General features: G+C 40.2%; 1 protein-coding gene across 1 annotated transcript in view; it reads left to right on the top strand.

Annotated features, from left to right (window-relative positions):
* The window catches only part of hibch (3-hydroxyisobutyryl-CoA hydrolase), a 33,061-nt gene extending 15,251 nt beyond the window's left edge, over positions 1–17,810 (top strand). Inside the window, exons 8-14 of the mRNA XM_020933287.2 lie at positions 5,135–5,280; positions 5,411–5,491; positions 9,101–9,159; positions 9,828–9,909; positions 13,122–13,241; positions 14,398–14,431; positions 16,485–17,810. Of these exons, the coding sequence (XP_020788946.2) occupies positions 5,135–5,280; positions 5,411–5,491; positions 9,101–9,159; positions 9,828–9,909; positions 13,122–13,241; positions 14,398–14,431; positions 16,485–16,600 (638 nt within the window). The 3' untranslated portion in view covers positions 16,601–17,810. The remainder of the gene's footprint in view (positions 1–5,134; positions 5,281–5,410; positions 5,492–9,100; positions 9,160–9,827; positions 9,910–13,121; positions 13,242–14,397; positions 14,432–16,484) is intronic.
* Positions 17,811–18,024: the final 214 nt, after the last annotated feature.

Genomic DNA, 18,024 nt, shown 5'->3' on the forward strand with positions numbered 1-18,024 from the left:
CACAAACTACGACCCCCAGGACCCACTCTGACTTTCCCAAGCGGCTATAAGGTTGGTCAATAAGCCGCTACAGCTGCATTAAACACATTATTACTCAATTTGTATTGAAAGAAAGGAAAGCGGAGTACTGGACATGTATGTAGTTAGGTGGTAGAGAGGACCAATCACAGCCTTTTAGTTTCTGTGATGTTTGCAAATGTTCGTGTGCACTGAAACTTGATTTGAAAAGAATCATGGATGAAATCGAAATCACAACATCTGCCAGAAAAATCGCAGTTCAGTTTTTTCTTAAAATCGTTCAGCCCTACTGTGCGTATATTGTGATATTGTGATATTGTGGAATTGTGTTATGTTATGAGGGTAAGCGATCATAGGGGCCAGTAAAGAAACTTCAACACAATATTTGGACCTGTGGATTATGGAGGTACACGTTGGGGAAACCCTTAAAACTTAGCAGCCAGGAGGCAAACTATAGTGAAATATCTTTGCCTCTACAGCGATTATTTATTTATTTTTTTTGTTTGGTTTTTTGGCAAACACAGTCACAATTAAAGATTTGCAAGTTATATTTTAGGAAGAGGATTCTGTTCAAAGTTCACATTTTAAACACCTCATGAAGAATGGACAAAAACACTGAAATCTGAACTGACACTAACACAAGAATCACATCAGAACATGTTTGCACCGATTTAGAAAAAGCATTCTGACTGTGAGCGGGGTCGCCTCTCCACAGATCTGACCTGTAACTTGGCCTGGTTTGGTCTCCATGAAGATAGAAAGGTTTAATCCCATACTGTAAAACATTTCAGACAAAGTAATAACAGCTCCGTGGAGAAAAGAAGCATTTGACGGACTCTCTGCCAAAAAAGTTACACAGTGCACCTTTAATTTCGATGAATCTTGCGGCTGTAATTTCTTCTTAGTGTGTTAGTGAAATGTGCTGTTTGGCTCCACACCTAAAGGTCCCCGGGGCGCCGAGATTAACACAAATGAACAATAATCCCACACATTTATGATATTACATTCCTCTGAATCAGGTCACCATAATCCGCTTCCTCTCTGTCTCTCTCTCTATCTCACTCACACACGCTCCTCTTTCTCCCTCTTTCTTGCCTCCTTCTCTCTCTGTCCCGTACCCTCTTTTTACCTCTTTTTCTCCTCCTTCTCCCTTCATCTTTTTCTCTCTCTCTCCCTCTGCCTCTCCCTCTACCCATCTCTCTTCGTTGTTTCTCTTTCTCCTCTCTTTCTTTCTCTTTCTCCTCTCTTTCTCTTCTCTTTCTCTTCTCCCCATATCTTCTCCTCTTTCTCTCTCTCTCTCTCTCTCTGCCTCGCTCTCCGTCCCCTTCTCTCTTCTCCTCTTTCTCCCCTCCACCGTGCTGTCTCTGTCTCTTCTTCTGCCCCTCTCCCCCCTCTCTCTCCCTCCTCTCTTCTTCTGTTTCTCTTTTCTCCTCTCTTCCCCTCCTCCTCATACCCCCCTTTCTCCTTCGCTCTGTCTCTCCCTCCCTTCCCCTCTCTCTCCTGCTCTCATTCTCTGCCTCTCCCTGTCTCTTCGTCTCTCTGCCTCTCTCTGTCTCTCTCTCTGTCTCTCTATGTCTCCCTCCTCTCTCCCTCTCTGTCTGTCTGTCTATCTATCTATCTATCTATCTATCACTCTTATTTGTCTCTCTGGCTCTCTCTCTGCCTCTGTCGCTCTCCCTCTCTGTCTCCTTCCTCTCTCCCTCTCTATCTATTATCTATCATTTTCTCTCTCTCTCCCCCTCTATCTGTCACTGTCTCTCTGTCTCCCTCACTTTCTCTCTCCCTGCCTCTCTCTCCTTCCCTCCCTCTCTTTCTCTCTCTCTCCCTCTCTCCTGCCTCTCTTGCTCTCACTCACTCTGTGTCTCCCTCCTCTCTCCCCCTCTATCTATTTACACTGTCTCTCTGTCTCCCTCCGTCTCCCTCCTCTCTCCCACTCTGTCTCTAAGTCTTTTGTCTTTCTCTCTCTCTCTGTCTCTCTCTCCCTCTCTGTATACGTGGAATGCCAAGAATGCAAAGCAGAAAGCAAAGGGCTATTTTTAACTTATTCTGACTTTAATATTTGCTATCAGTCGTTTTGTTAACAGTTGTGAAACAAAAAGAAAAGAAAGCACGAGTGAGTGTGAAGATGTGCCCAATCTTTGGACTGGTGCAAAGATCAAACGCACCACAGATCGCTGTGGTGCGTTCGAGGACAGCTGCGTCCTTTCAACACTAAGACTAATATTTGTTTATGATACGTCGCTGAGTAATATTTAAACTTCTGATTCTACCACAGCCGTTTCACACAGATCTCAGTGGGGTTAAAACTGGGGCATATGATCTTGAATTGAGAGAAAATATTTAAATTATTTTGAAGAAATGTAAAATTAGAACATTCAAGGCGCTGTACTGGATTTTTACTGTCTTAAAAAACGTGAACTAGTTCATTTGAAATAGTTTGCAGTGGGCCAGAGTTGTTCCTCACTTCCCTTAGGCATTCTGAGTCTCTTTATTATTCACCGTCTCAGTAAAGCAAAAAACAACTAGCATGGGAGCTGTTGTGCACTTCCTGATTCAAAACAATAAAACACTTATACCATATTTTTCGGACTATAAGTCGCTCTAGAGTATAAGCCGCACTAACCAAAAAATGCATAATGAAGAAGAAAAAACATATAAGTCACACCGGACTAAGTCACTTTCTGGGTGAAATTTTATTTATAAAATCAGAGACCAAGAACTGACATTTCATGTTGAAAGTCAAGTTCTAGTAATAACAATAGAACAGAGAACAACAGACTGTTAACGTCACATATGAACAGTTCTTCAGATAAACTATAGCAACAGAACAGAACAAGTTTACCAAACTCTCCATCTCACTCCAAATCACTAAATCCATTTTAATTCTTCATCCTCGGTGTCACTTCTGAGCAACTGAGTACCTGTCATCAGTTCCAGTTAGAATTATTTCGGCCTTTCTGAATTCCGACAGGATGGTTTCAGTTGTCACTGAAATCCAGGCTTTGTCCATCCATCCAGTGACTTCCAGGAAAGTTGCATGGTGCACCTTCCTGATTACCGTGAAGCTGTGTTCTCCATCCTCGCTTTCTGTCAGTCCCTCACAAGTTTCTCATTCACTCCAAACTTTCTTTCTGCTGCTCGATTACCGTTTTCGGCTGCATATTTCACTACTTGCAGTCAGACACATGCGCAGTAGAGTGAAGTGACAGTGGTACAGGAGTAACAGGAGTAGCAGATACTGACACACAAGACTAGAGCCTCTTGCAGCTGTCAGTGTGAACATTTTAATATATAAGTCACACCGGAGAATAAGTCTTAGGAAACACCCAAACCATGAAAAAAAGTGCAACTTTTAGTCCCAAAAATATGGTAATTATCTGCAGACAGAACACAGAATTGGTTATAGTCTTATACAATACATCTGTACTGGGTTAGGACACAAATTGCAGGCTCTTTAAAATTACAGTATGTAACTTTTTAGTCAAGAAAATAGACTAAATACAAGTGTGTTTTTCATTCAGTTTTGTTGTGTTTATAGCACTGAGAAGGACTGAGCGGGCTTCTATCTCCACAAGCCTGATTCTTATTTGGCCTCCTACTGCTTGTTTGGAAATGTTGTTCCTTTGGCTGTGATGTTCCACAGTATGGCATTAAAAGTGTCTATCTCCAAGTATGGTTTTAACTTTCTATTTCCATACAGGTGACATGCCACCTCCTGAAAGGTACATACTGTATCTTTCATTCATATACACCAATGTTTCCCAAACTTTTTTTTCTGGGAACCCATATTTTAAAAGTCACTTAGTCAATAGACATTATTCGCAAATAACAAAATAAAGGTGGATTTGACCATTACTGAACATTAATGAGGATATTTTATTTTTGGCTGAGTGATCGTGTCTCTCTGAACAATTAGTATTACTCAAGTTTTAAGTAATGAAAAACAGTAACTGAACCAGCAATAAAAGCTCCCCTTAAGTCGCTTATTTCCACATTAAATGTAGCTTGTTTCTTGTCATTAAAATAATAACAAGATTAGAAATTATACAAACATGTCTTAACAATTCAACATTTCTAATGAGCTAGGTGGGCCTGTCTGCATTTTTGTAGAGTGTTCCAGTCCACTGCAGACCTACACACAGATTGCGACGACCCCAAAAAAATCTTTTGCAAACCACCCTTTGGGAAACAATATTGTACACTGTGGAACTCTTCTATCAGGGATTTGTCATCTGCTTGTTTCTATGGAGATGTCATTGCTTTGTCTGGAATGTTCCACAGTGACATTAAACTGAATTTATTTATTTATTTTGCACATATAACATAAATAAAAAGTAGGTGCTTGGAAGAGGCAAAAAAACCCAATACCTAAAAGCCTCCACCTTTTGAATACATTAAAAACCGAACATTATCGCTGTGCATTTAAAAAATTTTTTTACAAAATATTACATTTAAACACCACGGATTAAATTCATTTAATTCAAACATGGATTTAAACACAATGAAACATCCACAATTGAATGATTATCAAACATTCCCGTGAAATATCAAACACTTCCTCAGACTCTTTTTAAACAATGCCTCTGATATTCCATCACTAACCAGATGTGAAAAATCCATCTCACGTCTCTGTTCTGCTTTTAAAAAAAAACTTTAAAAACAGGCTTACATCTTAATCACAGTGCATACGTCTTAATGAGAGAGCAGGCTCGCCTCTCCACAGATCTGACCTGTAACTTGGCCTGTATCACGTGCTTGTTTCCATGGAGATAGACAAGTTTAATGCCATGCTGTGCAGCATTCTGGACAAAGCATTGACATCTCCATGGAGACAAGCAAAAGTTACACAGTGCACCTTTAAGTAACTTTATGATTGTTTATGAGGTGGGTGATGTTGTGCAAGAGTTTTTTTTGTTTTTGGTTTTACTATATTTCGTTCAGATCAGAAATGCACCTGTGCAGGTCTTGATACAGGTTCAAGCTCCACAAAAAGAGACGACAAAAACTCTAATAAAGACTAAATCTAACTGTACTTCTCTGAAACCTTTGTGTTTATTATTTGCAGCCGTTTGAGTTTGAATTTTGAACGTGGCCCCCGCTCTTCTGTTTCTCCCAGGCTTGTTCCCAGACGTAGGAGGAGGGTACTTTCTCCCCAGGCTGCAGGGAAAACTGGGACTCTTTTTGGCTCTAACCGGATTCAGACTCAAAGGAAGAGACGTGCATCGCGCCGGAGTCGCCACGCACTTTGTAGACTCAGGCAAGGTGAGGAGTCTAACCCCCAACCTCCTTACTGAGAGGAGGAGACGGGGGAACAACAGAGAAGACATGCGCACTCCACTCCGAGAGATTAGGAGTCTAACCCACAACCTCTTTCATGACTTCTGTCTTGTAGATGTCAGATTTGGAGCAGGAGTTGGTGCAGTGTCCCTCTGTGGAAGACATCAGTAAAGTGCTGGACTCGTATCAAAACCAGGTAAGAACAAATCGATCAGTTTGAGTTTATTTGTCCACGGAGGGCAGTTGGCGAGTGCACTTCGGTAGGTGGCGAGTTCCAATCACAGGAACAGTTTGCACAATTTCTCTGTAATGTAATGTGTGAGGTTTTTGCCGAGTCATGCTAAAATCACTAAATGCTGACAGGTGAGGCAGTGACGGGGGGCGGCGGGAGGATGTCCTGTACACCTAAAAAGAATAGGCTCATCCTTACAACAAATAAAATGTTGTAATGTTTTAATAAAAGTTAGCATTACTATTGGCTAGGGATGGGCGTGATTAGTCGACTAATGAATAATTGATCATTAAGAATTTTGTCGATTACGTTCATTTCTAATCGAATGTAGGTTTTTGTGCGTAGATACGAAGCTGCGTCTGACAGCGCAATTGGAGTTGCTGCCTCAGTCCCACGTTTGGGATCTGGCACCTCCTTGGAGATCACTGTCCCACTCAGTGTGTTTACATGCACATCTGTATCCAGGTTTCGTCATGGTGCATGTAAACGCAGTATCCCGGTTACTGCAACATAAAGAGCTGCGCTAAACCTGCACGTGTACGATCTATGAAAACATCGCGACACACAGAACAGACTCACCTTCATCCTCAACATCCCTCTGTCACAGAACGAACACCTACATTCCACTGAGTCGTGTCCTTTAGTCTGACAGAAGCTGAACTGCATCAATGCACAAGAGCTGTTTTTTTTCCCTCCTTAGTCTATGCAAATGAGCCATGTGGTTTTAAGTTTCATTTCTGTGAGACTTGTGCAAAGCTGCATTAACACATTATGTCAAATGGGCTGATGTGGTTATGGTTTATATGTTTTAAAGTTGAGTTTATTTATGCAGATTAGTAATAGTAATAATAATGCTGATACTATATATTATATAAAAACGTTAATGATTGATTGAAAATTGATTGTTAATTCTCCCAACAATCGATTTGATAAAATTTTATCGAATGCCTATCCCTAGTATTGACACACAAACACGTATGTTTCTAAAAGCAGAAATGTCCTCTGGGACATAGGATCTTAAATTGAGCAAAAATATTAAAATTGTTTTGAAGAAATGTAAAATTAGAACAGTAAAGACGTTGCACCGGATTTTTACTGTCTTAAAAATGTGAACTAGTTCATTTGAAACATTTTGCAGTGGTCCAAAGTTGTTCCTTACTTCTCTTAGGCATTCTGAGCCTCTCTTATTATTCACCGTCTCAGTAAAGTCCAGGCATTGGTGTGTTTCTTCTGGAATGGGGTTCGCCGCCTATTCCAACATCCCTTCATTACGACATGTCTCTATTTAGACATGGAGGTATTACGACATGCCTCTAGTTAGACACGACGGTTTTTCAACACTTTTTAGTATCGCTATTCCGACACATCACCTTGTGCATGTTCAGGCTGCTGTCCATGGTGCTGAATGAGCAGATCGATCCATAGGTAGGTAGGTTTTTTCCAAATATGCCTTAAATTCCGGACTATAAGCCGCTAATTTTTTTTTTCACACTTTGAACCCTGTGGCTAATAAAACAATGTGGTAAATATATGGACAGATTCTTTGTCCCTTCATATATATGCTCTATGGTTTGGCAACACAGTGGATACGTGAAGCCTGAGTGCAGAAAACGCCGCTGTCTGTGTGATTAACGTATGGAACATGGGTTAAAATGAAGTTGCTACACTAGCTAGTGATATTGTCAGCGCACTTTTAAGTTTTGATGCTAAATAAACATTAATGAGGGGGATACGTCTTACCCGTGTGTGTAAATGACGAGAAAAACGTGTCAAATTTCAGTAGCTGGACATCCACTCATACCTGATTGATAGAACTAACCCCGCCCCTGAGAGAGTCTGAAATCTTCTGAAATCGTCCAAGACACTGACATGATACAGACAGAACAGAGACTCTTTCTGCAGGAGACATGTGCAGTAGAGCACGGGGAGAGACGGAGTGAAGCGCCAAGGAAGATGCTCGTTTGATTGTGTTATTTTGCGCTTCATACATCACAAAGAAATACAGATGATGCCGCTTTTAAGTTAACACCGATCGATGTGTCTGTAGAAGGAAACAGAGCTGCTGCACGTGAGCTCGGCATCAGTGAGTCGATGGTGAGATTTTTGCGACTGCAACTTGACGAACTGACTCAAAAAGACAACAGAAGCTTTCAGAGACAATAAAAGCAGATGGCCCGAACTTGAAAACGTTCTTGAAGACCTGGACACCTTCGGCTTATATTCAGGTGCAGCCTATATATGTACAATTTTCAAAACATTTTCAAATTTAGTTGATATAATAGTCAATAGTCCGGAAAATACAGTAATTATCATTAAGTAAGGGAGACATCCTGAGATCTAAACATATGCCTACAGCCCCGTTGCCCCCTTCTATCAGCCTAATATCTCCCTTTTACGTCATACTGTGGAGGACATAAAAGGGAGGCAAAGTTTCTTATCTGTTCTGTAGCGGAGAAGTGGAGTGTCCAAATTGCAATGCGTAGCCAAGCTTGGCCAGCAGCCACCTAAATGGAATTGATTTGGCCAAAAGAAATAGGGGCCTAATGCGTATCAAATTTCATCATCATATGTAGGCAGTCAAATGTGTGTTCTGGGCTCTCGGTGAGCTGGCGAAATGAACTTGAATGAAGCACAAAGGGCCCATGCAGCCTCTGCTTTAGATTTGTTATTTTCCTGAAGGCTGGCCTGTGCTCTTTTATAAAATGCAGTTAGGACATTTTCCTACTGCCTATGTGGCCGAAGTTTTCTCTGATCAAGCACTTTGCGCCGGCCCAAGCATCTTATGATACATGGGAGCGCAAAATATAACAGGCTATCACATTAATATTATTCATGACAGAAAAGCGGAATGTTTGAAAAATAGTAAGGTGCCGCTCCTCCGACAATGAAAACAAAAAATGTGGAAGGAGTGGGACTCTTGAAAAATAATGTTTATGCCGCAACTCTGACAATTCCTCAATGTCTATATGGCAACATGTCGGAATAGCAGCATGTTGGAAAGCAGCGTGTCCAAATAACAGCATGCAACCTTCTGGAACGTCTTCTGTCGTATTTGATGTAGAAAGAGCGTTGCATTCTTGTAAAATGTCTGTAGCATGTAGAAGGGTCTCCATGGAAACAGGAAAAATAAAACAGCTGAAATCACACAGTCCAATAGTCCTTAACTTCCATCCTTTTATTTGTTCAGGCTGCACTTCATAGCTGGTCAAAATCACAAAATTTTGAAAAGTCTAAAAATTGCTCAGTGTGCCAGCCAACAAGAGCAATTTTAAAACAGACTGGATTTATTCGGTCACAAAATGAAATCTAAAGCAGTTTTATGTGACAAAACAAAGAACACAGTCGTCATTAGTGTGAAACTTTTTAATTATACAGGATTGCTTAGTGCACGATGTAATTACAAGATATTATAAGTCAGATCTGTGGAGGTTAGAAGCCCATTCACCATTCAAATACATGTTTTTTCAAAGTATTCTGTGAGCAATACAACAGGGAAGGGACAAATAAAGTACTATCTGTCACGTACTGTATATTCTGATTGGTTGCTTTTCTCTCCGTGTTTCCTCTACACAGAGCAGCTCCGGCTCAGACAAACCGTTCGTCCTGGAAAAGCACCTCGCCCACATCAACAGGTATTTAAAGTTCTGCACCCATATGTAGGCCTGTCACCATAATTACTATATCCACTTATCTTTCAGTATTTGACAGATGGGACTATATATTTTGGGCTCAGTATTTATCGAGTGTACATTTTCTTCGCAATAATGGGGAGATTTTTATTATTTTAATTGTAATACGAAAAGATTTGAGCTGAGAGTTGAAAATTGTGTTCCTATTTATTGCTTCATACATACTTGGATTATCCTGCTTTATTATTATTGCTGTTACATGAAAAAGTATTAAAGTACCTGTTTAAAAATGTACTTAAAGAGTAAAAGTATTTCATGCAGATTTTGAGATCTAATAACACTTAAAATGTAGTGATTTTTTCAGTTTTTTCGTAGCTGTTTTTATTTGTATATTTTTGTTTGCTCAAACTACAAATAATTTTCAGCAGGTCTTGAACTATAATGAAAAATAATTTGCTTTTCAGTCTTGTTCTAAAATGTTGTGGAGTAGAAATTACAAATGCCTCCTCTGAAATGTAGTGAAATTAAAGTCAGAAGTATCTACTGTAAAATGTACTGAAGTATACAGTTTAGGTATCTGTTCTTTACTACTTTTACTTGGTTAGGCTGCACCCCTGGATACATAGACAGATGAGTAAATGTGTAAATATCTGTGTGTAAATGTGTCTTAGGTTGTTCAGTGGCGACAGTGTGGAGGGCATCGTGCACAATCTGAAAGCAGACGGCTCAGAGTTTGCAGTAAAACAGGTTGAGGTAGGTTTGTTATTATCATTACGTGTACTATTACTACGCAGCGCGGGGTGGCTCACAGCAAGAAGGTTCCGGGTTCAACGCCCCGTGTCTGGGTGGGTTTCCTTCACGTGTTCCAGTTTCCTCCATCAACTAAAACATGCACCATAGGTCACCCAGAGACACTGAAGGATGGCTCAAATGCAGGTTTAACCCAGAGACGCTGAGGGATGGGGCAAATGCAGGTTTAAGCCAGAGACGCTGTGGGATGGGGCAAATGCAGGTTTAAGTGAGACCCTGAAGAATGAGTCAAATGCAGTCTTAATCCAAAAACACAGAGGGATGCGGGAGTGTAGGTTTAATCCAGAGACACTGAAGAACAGGTCAAATGCAGGTTTCACCCAGAGACACTGAAGGACGGATTAAATGCAGATTCAACCCAAAGATACTGAGGGATGGGTCAAATGTAGGTGAAATCCAGAGACACTGAAGGATGGGTCAAATGCAGGTTTCACCGAGAGAGACTGAAGAATAGGCCAAATGTAGGTTTAATCAAGAGACTGAGGGACGGATCAAAGACAGATTTAACCCAGAGACACTGAGGGATGGGTCAAATGTAGGCTTAAGTGAGAGACACTGAAGGATGAGTCAAATGCAAAATTAATCGAGAGACACTGAGGGATGGGTCAAATGCAGGTTTAATCCAGAGACACTTAAGGACGGGTCAAATGCAGAGTACAAGTTAGGTGTACTTTTATCTTATCTTATCTTACTACTAATACTGAATACAGCTCCAGATTTACTCTCTTTGTTAAGTTTTGTCAAAGCATGTGGTTATGGCTGGTGAGGTATACTACTGTTACTACTACTGCTACTGCTTCTGCTGCTACTGCTACTACTACTGCTAGTATTTCTGCTACCACTTCCTAAAGGTACAGTAACAGGCCAAATAAGAGTCAGGTTTGTGGAGATGCGAGCTCTTTCACTGTAATGATATTTATTTATTTTTATCTTGGAAAAATGGAAAGGAAGTTACACTGTGCATCTTTAACCCGTATCTATGGCTTTATGTTTTTATAATCAGTTTTATAATTGTGTTCAAAGTTCACATTTTAAACACGCAGAATAAGACAGGAGAGTTAGTTGTTTGTGGAGGAAGTTATGGTCTACAAAAATCACAGCCTTGAATTGCATCCATTCAACTTGTGATTGGATTGGGGTTAACCCTGCTGCCCTCCCACTATCTGTTATTGATTTAGCAGCACTCATTTCCACTTGAGCGTGCAATGGAAACGGTGTAATTAAAACAGATTAGTCTAACATTACCGGTCCTGTCCATGATGAAATTGAGTTAACTGTCACTCAAAGACCTCAGTGTCTGTGTTCATCGGCTCAGTGACTCTGAGAGCTGGATTAAGTTAGTGTTTTTCTTGGTACGCTCTTTATCAAACTAACATGGAAGTCCAGCTGTATTTACATAGTAGTGATTTCTTAGCAGTAGTACTTTTAGTTGATGTAGCAGTGGTAGAAGTAGGGGCAATAGTTTTAGTTGTTGTAGTATTAGTTGTAGTTTTAGTTGTTGTTGCACTAATACAACTAGTAGTAGCAGTATTAGTACTTGTAGCAGTAAATGTACAGCGTTGGTAGTAGTAGCAGAAGTAGTAAAGTAGTACAGAGATTAATTAAAGCCCCTCTTCAATGACCTTCCTTGTTGTTGCCACTATTTACACGTCACATGTGATGTGTGAATTACTCACCAAAACAGAAAGACTCCTGGCCAGAGTCCAGGACGGATCCATTCTTGGAGACTTGCAGCTGTGCAGTGCAGCACCAGACCCGCCTGTTAACCCGTGATTATTTCAAAGTTAAATTCACACCTGCCCAGACCCGTTAACATTTCACCCATTACCCGCCCGTGCCCATGACAAATCAGAGTCAGCCCATTGGTCCGACAGCCAGTAGTCCAGGACTAAACCGGAACTAAACCTACGCCTTGTCGTGTAGCGGATTATAAATATATACACGCTGCAACCGCAGAGCCGATTGCCAGGACTGAACCAGGACAACAACAGCAGGACTACAGCAGGACAACAACAGGACAACAGGAGGACAACAGCAGGACTAAAACAGGACAACAACAGGACAACAACAGGACTAACAACAGGACTACAACAGGACTACAGGACAAAACAGGACTAAAACAGGACAACAGCAGGACTAACAACTAAAACAGGACTAAAACAGGACAACAGCAGGACAACAGCAGGACAACAACAACAACAGGACAACAGCAGGACAACAGCAGGACAACAACGGGACTGAACCAGGATTAAACCAGGACTAACCATGTCTAAACCAGGACTAAACCAGGAGCACAACTGCCACGCTGATCACCTCCACTGATGGGTTTAAAGTCACTCTCTCAGCCTCGTCCATTGTTCCAGGAAAAGACCAGGAAATGTCACTTGTTTCCAGGGCAACAGACATCCTGGATGCTCTTCAAGTATTTTTCTCCCATTTGTCGTTCCTTTGATTCACCTGACCCGCCCATGTGTTATCGCTACCACCCGTAAAATTCCAGAATGTTAAAACACACCCGTTTCAGCAACTATTTGTGGGTACCCGACTCAGTGCCGGATTCTGCCCCTGCCTAGACCTGATTTACAACTACTTCAGGTCCTGGTTTAGTCCTGTTTTGGCTTAGACCAAAGCAATTGTGAACACAGTAGCTCTTCCTCACTCTGTTCTTCTACATGAAATATTAATACGTCACTCTGTCTCTGTTTATGCTTGAAAATGGCTGTTTCAGAGAATGAGGTGATTTTTCCAGTTTATGGTCATACATCAGGTCATTTGTCCTATTTACTATGCAGCTCATATTCAATATCAGAATAAACAATGTCCCATATTTGTGATGGTCATGATCAATATTTATCACTACTACTGCTATTACTACTACTACTACTCCTACTACTAGTGATAATAAAGCCTATCAAAGCACTAGACTGTAGTCATTATTCAATCACTCCACAGCTGCTCTGGGGCAAACCCTCTGACCACCACATGTTCATACAATGTGGTCAAAATGTCTTGCCCCGGGACATATCGTTAGTACTGACAAAATAGTACAACTTCTTCTACTATGACAAGTACTATTACTCTTCTTTGACCCTTTTTATAGCTCAAGACTTGACTTTTCCTTTATTTTTTGTCCAAATGTTGTGTTTGTGTTTTAGACTCTGTCACGGATGTCGCCCACCTCTCTGAAGATGACGTTCAAGCAGCTGCAGCTAGGGGGCGCTCTCAGTCTGAAGGACGTCCTGATAATGGAGTACAGGCTTTCTCAGGCCTGCATGGTACGTTTCACACACTGACAGGCTGCTGTTGAAAGGGGCAATACTATATTTTTCAGGCTATATGTCGCACTTTTTTTCACGGTTTGGGTGTTTCCTGCGACTTATACTCTGGTGCAACTTCTATATTAAAATTTTCAGACTGACAGTCGCGAGAGGGCGCTCTAGGCTCTTGTGTCAGTTTTCTGCGTATGTCTCCGGCAGAAAAAGACGCTGTCCTGCTGCAAGTAGTTAAATGCAGCAGAAAATACTAATTGAGCAGCAGAAAGAAAGTTTGGAATGAGCAAGAACCTTGTGAGGGACTGACAGAAAGCGGGAATGGAGATCACAGCTTCACGACAACCGGGAGGGTGCACCATGCAACTTTCCTGGAAGTCATTGGATGACAAAGCCTGGACTACAGTGACAACCAAAGCTGCCTCAGTTGCTCAGAAGTGACACCGAGGATGAAGATTTCAATGGATTGAATGGATTTAGTGATTTGGGTTTGGTAAACTTATGTTCTGTTGTTTATGCTACAGTTATTTGAAGAACTGTTAATATGTTACCTTAACCTTAAACCCTTAAACCTTACCCTAACCCTAAACCAGATGCCTATTCAGCCTGTTGTTCTCTGTTCTATTGTTATTGCTATAACTTGCCTTTCAAGATAAAATGTCTGTTCCTGGTCCCTGCATTTATAAAATGAATTTCCCCCAAAAAGTGCGACTTATATAAGTTTTTTTCTTCTTCAAAACGCATTTTTTGGCTGGTGCGACTTATATTCCGGAGCGACTTATAGTCCGAAAAATACAGTATACATGTTTTTAGGTTTAGAGGGTCTAAAACCTTTTTGCCTGGAATATTCCACAGAATGTCATTAAACTTGGTTCTCTCCTTGGTAACAAGGTGTCTCCACCAAACCGAGTATTCTTCTGTAAGCCTGTAATAGAATTTACAGATAATTAACAAAACTGTGGAACATTCCAGGCAAACATTTTCCTCTATAGAGTACAACCATAGACTGTATGTAGAGCTTTGCAGATGTAGACTGAAACAAAACACAGCTCCAGGTAACTACATTCTAACATGGCTATTGGCTAAAAGCTCACAAGAATCCATTTTGTGTAATATCGGACCTTTAAATGTCATTCTTGTTTTCTTTTTCTTGTTGGTGCAGAGAGGCCATGACTTCTACGAGGGCGTGAGAGCAGGTACGTTCTGTTTACACATCAGACCCTGTGTCTTCTCTGGCTCAGACTTGTTCAGTTCCATAGATTCGCTGTAGAAAAGGTCTCAGAGGTGGTTCATCTGGACACTTTTTGTAATCAAAACGTTCAGAAGCCATTGTCACATGTCCTCCACGCTTGTAAGAAGCTACAAGCGCTGATACTTTAAACATAATTTCAGTAAAATAAAGGTGTTTTCTTATAGATTCATTATATTATATGTACATTCGGGGAGTTTTGGCCCAGCGTACTACATGGATGCTGTGGAATTCTTTAGTGTGATGCCATGTTTTCAACCATGAAGTAACATATTAAACCTAAAAAATGGAGAATTGCATTTTTGTTTTTAAGTAAAATCTTAAATATTATTATCTTAAGAGTGTTTTTGTAAATGGAGTTGTCCAACGCGCAACGAGCTTTAATATATTTATGAGGTTTATGAGGTAATTGAAAAACAGAACAAATAGCGTGAGGCTGTGACATCATGTGAAACCAGCTCAGTGAAAAGTTTCCATAAACAGACGACAGAGAGTTTACGTGCGTCTAATAGTGTACGCTCTGTGTACGCTCTGCACACCATTACCAACCATCTATGGTACATTTACTGTAACTGTGCTGTGTCTGGAGAGCCAACACAAAACACACACTACAGCTCAAATCCTCCAGTCCTGATCAAGACTAGTTCAACATCTGGAGATGGTCCCACTGCTCCTGACAGGTTTAACCCAGACTCACTGAGGGACGGGTCAAATGCAGGTTTAACCCAGAGACATTGGGCATCATTAATTAATCTTTTCTTAACACTTTTGCGTAACTTCCACTTTAAGAAGATGCTGAGAGAACTTTGCGTCAGAGTCTCAAAGCGTTCTTAAGGTCCCAAATTCCTTCTTTAGTGGCTGTTGCGCCTAATTCACAAACATCCAGCTACAAACACTTCACACTCATTTATATTCAATTTACATAGAAAATTACTATGTATTTGGTTAGAAACTCCCTCTGAACTTCCAAATATGGCCAGTATGGGATGGATGTTATGACATGTGAAAGTGCGAGGGAGAGAGTGACTGATGTTTTTCAGCATCAGTGGTGATTTCAAATGTCCAAACTCACATGAACACACTCAGGGAGGGAATATTTAAGTTATAAACTTATTGAGATAAGCCAGCACTTTTATCATATTTATCACACTTTCCACGGTCGCGGGGCACATAAGAGTGTGCTCTGATCATGTGGGGGTGGTGTGAGTGATGGGGGTGTTGAGTCCAGCGTGGTGACCAGGCACAGGGCTGTAACTGAAGCACATATGGAGGCACTTGGGCTGGGACAGACTGAGGCTCACTGCAGCCTGGAGAAAGTCTGTTCGACCCAATAAACACATGCTCTATAAAACTCCTCATAAATGTTATTTTATCACATAGAGATCTAGGTATAGGAAATAATTTAAGAAAATATATAATTTACAATCATGGAGGAATTAGATTTTTTAGTTCCATTATCAGAGTAATAATATTCTAAAACAGTAGAATTTTTGTTCTTATGTCCTGACCGTTCGTAGGATTTGTTCTTCCAGAAGAACATTTTCAGTTAAGAAAAAGATTTGTGAATGCCAAAATGTTCGTAAGAAGGACTTAAGTACAAATTTATTCATAAGAACGTTTTATGAATGAGATCTACTGAAGGATGGGTCAAACACAAAGGACAAATATGGACAGCAGATATGACATGTAGCAGTAACTTCATAACTGTTACCTAGCAACCATCAAGTTGATAAAGGCCAAAAAGGGTCTAAATTACACAATAGTTATGATTAGCCTTATACAAATAGATTGTAACACTTTTAGGCAAAGACAAATGCCTTTTTCTTGTGTAACTGTCTGCACTGTGGATGGAATTGATGACATAGGTAGATGGATTCTGATTAAGAACTCAGAGCTACTTCCTGTATTTTTGTACTTTTCTTCTCACCTTTTTTCACAAACTGTCACTTGCATTTGCAACTGTCTCATTGCATTTGAATGTGCTGTCCTTCTCTGCCCAGTGCTGGTGGATAAAGACCAGAGTCCTCACTGGAGTCCCAGTTCTCTGGACCAGGTGTCGGACCAGGACGTGGACCGCTGCTTCTCTCCTCTGGGACCCAAAGAGCTGATTTTATGAACGAGATCCGGGTCTGAACCTGCCTCTGCAAACACCATATAAAACGCCTTGGACTAACAGAAGCACTTTGCACACTCCTCAATACAAACATGGACTTGGAGCTTTTTACTGTTTTATTTGTCAAACTCATACCTGGGTTTGTGCTGAACGAATCTGGAAAAAATATCAAATAGTGTTTTTTCTGTAGTGTACCAGTAAGTTATGGATGCACCCGTCCAACACTGATACACTTGAAATTTCAAATATCAGTTCAGTTGATTAGTTGGACACTACCTGTAAAAAGTTTGAGCACACCTTCTCATTCTCATGTGTTTTTTCTTTATTTTTACTACTTTTTACATTTTAGATACAAACAGAAGAGATCACATATATTATGAAGATATATGGAATTATGTGAGGAAGAAAATAAATAAATAAACTCAATTAAATATATTTAATACTGTAATTTATGTTCAAATCCTCACAGTCTCCACCCTTTGCTTTGTGGACAAACCTGTGGCCTTCTCTCAATGAGCTTCATGACGATGTCTTCTGAAATGGTTTTTACTTCACAGTTGTGCCTCATCCGGGTCAAGAAATGTCAAAATTGCAAAGCAGCGATGAAAGCAGAGGGTGACTACACTCTACACGTGTCATTCATAGTTTTGGTCTCTTTCAGTGAGAATCGCAGTGTAAATCATCGTGAAAATAAAGAAGAAACATACATGAAAAAGTGTGTCCAAACTTCTGACTGATGCTGTACAAAGCTGCTCTGTAGTTACTTCAATTTAAATAACAATTACATGTGGATAAATTTTGACTTATTTTGTTTAAACTAAAAGAAATAAATGTTGTTTTCAGTTTCTGCTCTGGTGTCGGTTAATATCAGGATTTGACAGATACTTAAAGTTATAGTATCGTATCAGAACAGAAAAGCTGGATCCCTTGTATGCAGTTAGTATTTTTACCATTAGATTTGTGGTTTTCAGAGTTACTGTAACACTCCTAGTATCCTGTAAAAATCTGGATTTAAAGCACATTTCAAGACACTGCATTTAGGCCTGTCAGGAGGACACATTTTGAAGTGTGATTTATTTTGCTGAAGTAAATAGATGATAAACAATAATACTGAACCCAAATCATAAGGCTAAAGTATTTCAAAAGTATTCTAAATGTACAATATTGTTAAAAAATGTGAGCCGCAATAAATAACACTTAAGTTTTGTATCTATCATGAGTCATAGAAGTTCATTGTGCAACCTTCTACAGCTCAAATTTAATCATCGTACAAAAAAATCAATAAATAAAACTAGCACAAAGAAAAAGTACCCATGATAAATATTGACCTCACAAAAGTATTGTTCCATCTGTTATGTACTGAACAATAAGCTGATATAGTAATTATCACGACAGACCTCAGTGCAGTATTCATTCACTCTACACTC

Source organism: Boleophthalmus pectinirostris, unplaced genomic scaffold, assembly GCF_026225935.1.
Source record: "Boleophthalmus pectinirostris isolate CB_2022bp ecotype Guang Dong unplaced genomic scaffold, ASM2622593v1 HiC_scaffold_1, whole genome shotgun sequence".
NCBI lineage: Eukaryota > Metazoa > Chordata > Actinopteri > Gobiiformes > Gobiidae > Boleophthalmus > Boleophthalmus pectinirostris.